Genomic DNA, 1,803 nt, shown 5'->3' with positions numbered 1-1,803 from the left:
ATTCTGGAAATCTCTGTCCGTCCCCCCACCCCCACCCCCAAGAAACCCTATATAAACCCTTGCCTTTTGACCAATTCCCTGCTGTCCTATAGTGGGAGCAAAGGGCAGCCATCCCTGGATTCGTCCCTCCTCTCTCTGGATCCTCTAATAAATCTCTTTTATGAGAGTTGCTGCCTGGTGTGACTAATAAGCACCAATGAAGAGAAGAAGCAAAGTGGAGTAGGGCTGCGACTCCTGAGCTCCTCAGCTCAGCTGGGAATACCCTCCCCTGGGAGCTGCAAAGGCTTCCTTTCAGAGTTGTGTGGTTCCTGGGCACCCGTATCTCAGGATGCCCTTCCACTGAGGCACCTTCTCCCCTCCGAGCTGTATGGTCTCTGGGCTTCTGAGGCCCAGGATATCCTTCCATTCGAAAGGAAACACAAGTTCAATATTCAGGTATTTTAAAATGTCAAAGAGGGGTGGGTGTGTTGAGAAATGACCCGGAAAGTGAAAAAACCAAGAGAGCATAGATCTTATCCAGTACCATAACTTGACTCCACAAAAATAGAATTACTTTTCGATCTGCTAAGCCAAACCAAACAGAAGCCTTCATACTGTCGGATCTGAATTAATTTTTTTTCGAAAATAAAAAAACAATCCTCACGCCTTTCTTACATAATCAACAGCAGACCACGGCATCCTTTTTTTTATGTATACTGGAACCCCATGTTCTACCTGACATTTTTATCAATCTGCGTACATCTCTCCCTCCCCACCCCCAGCTGGCTAACTTTGAAACCGGGCTAGGGAACACGCTTCTGTAAAACACCTAATCAAACACAGTAATACGGTTCACGCTTAACGACCCCTCCAAGCGGCCGTTCTGGGACCGCATCCTGGTCCCCTGGCGTTCCCAGGGGGTCGCCGGTTGGAAATCGCCGGTGCCCAGCGCACTTCAGGGCAGTCACACCAGACGAGCTATTCTCGCAGCTGCTGGCTTTAGTCAGTTGCAGTCCCAGCCTGGTTCTAAGACCCTTTAGAAGGAAAAGGCCCGGGGTGGGTGAGCACACGCCAGGCCGGATGGCCCAAGAGACCCCGTCCCGCGGGGGAAGAAGACAGCACCCACCGAACCTGCGGACCGCTCGGCCCGGCCAGTCCTTGTCACGACCCTTCCCTACCCCAGGGAGGGGACATGCCGGGGTCGCTCCCGTCCCACCTCGGGGGTTTCCGCCGGTTCCGCCCACGCGCGACGAAACCCGACAGGCAACCGCGGCCAACCGCCCCTTCCCCCACCGTGACTCCCGCCCCCTCCCCCACCACGACGCGGCCACCCCGGCCCCTCACCCAGGGACATATCGATTTTGTCGAGGTTCTCATTGCTTCGTGCTTTCGGCGGCGGCGGCGGCGGGGTCGCCGTGGCTCCCACCAACCGGGTGCCAAACCGGTTCATGACTGGGGTTGCGGCGTCGGAGCAGTCAGCCGGGAAGGCCGGAGTCGCAGGCCCGCCGCCTCCCACTCACGCACGCAGACTAGCTGCAACGCGGAGCGCGCACGCGCGCTGGCGGCGTCCTCGCCCTCCCACCCCGGGCCCCGGGCGGGGAGGGAGACTACCGAGACGAACTGCGGGCCAGAGCGGCCCACGCGAAACTGGCGCCTAGCGGCCCTTGCCGGTGCGGCGCGCCATCCTGGAGCCTCCGCCTAGGGCGCCGGGAAGAGCCGCTGTCCTATCGCCTCGACTGTCCACACCATTGGCAGCGCCTCCGAAACCGAGTCTGAAAAACTAGCTCAGCAAGGCCGAGCTGTTCCGGCCCATCTGGCGGCAGA

The 1,803-nt window shown here is 58.6% G+C and overlaps 1 protein-coding gene across 1 annotated transcript in view; it reads right to left on the bottom strand.

Annotated features, from left to right (window-relative positions):
- The window catches only part of Fyttd1 (forty-two-three domain containing 1), a gene marked incomplete at its 3' end in the record, with an annotated part of 26,540 nt that extends 24,960 nt beyond the window's left edge, over positions 1–1,580 (bottom strand). The window contains exon 1 of the mRNA XM_031364606.1: positions 1,324–1,580. Coding sequence (XP_031220466.1) covers positions 1,324–1,429 — 106 coding nt within the window. The remainder of the gene's footprint in view (positions 1–1,323) is intronic.
- Between the last annotated feature and the right edge of the window lie 223 nt (positions 1,581–1,803).

Source organism: Mastomys coucha, unplaced genomic scaffold (assembly GCF_008632895.1).
Source record: "Mastomys coucha isolate ucsf_1 unplaced genomic scaffold, UCSF_Mcou_1 pScaffold12, whole genome shotgun sequence".
In the NCBI taxonomy this organism is placed as follows: Eukaryota; Metazoa; Chordata; class Mammalia; order Rodentia; family Muridae; genus Mastomys; species Mastomys coucha.
Note: the sequence above shows the minus strand (reverse complement) of the source record. Positions and strands in the feature narration are given on the sequence as shown.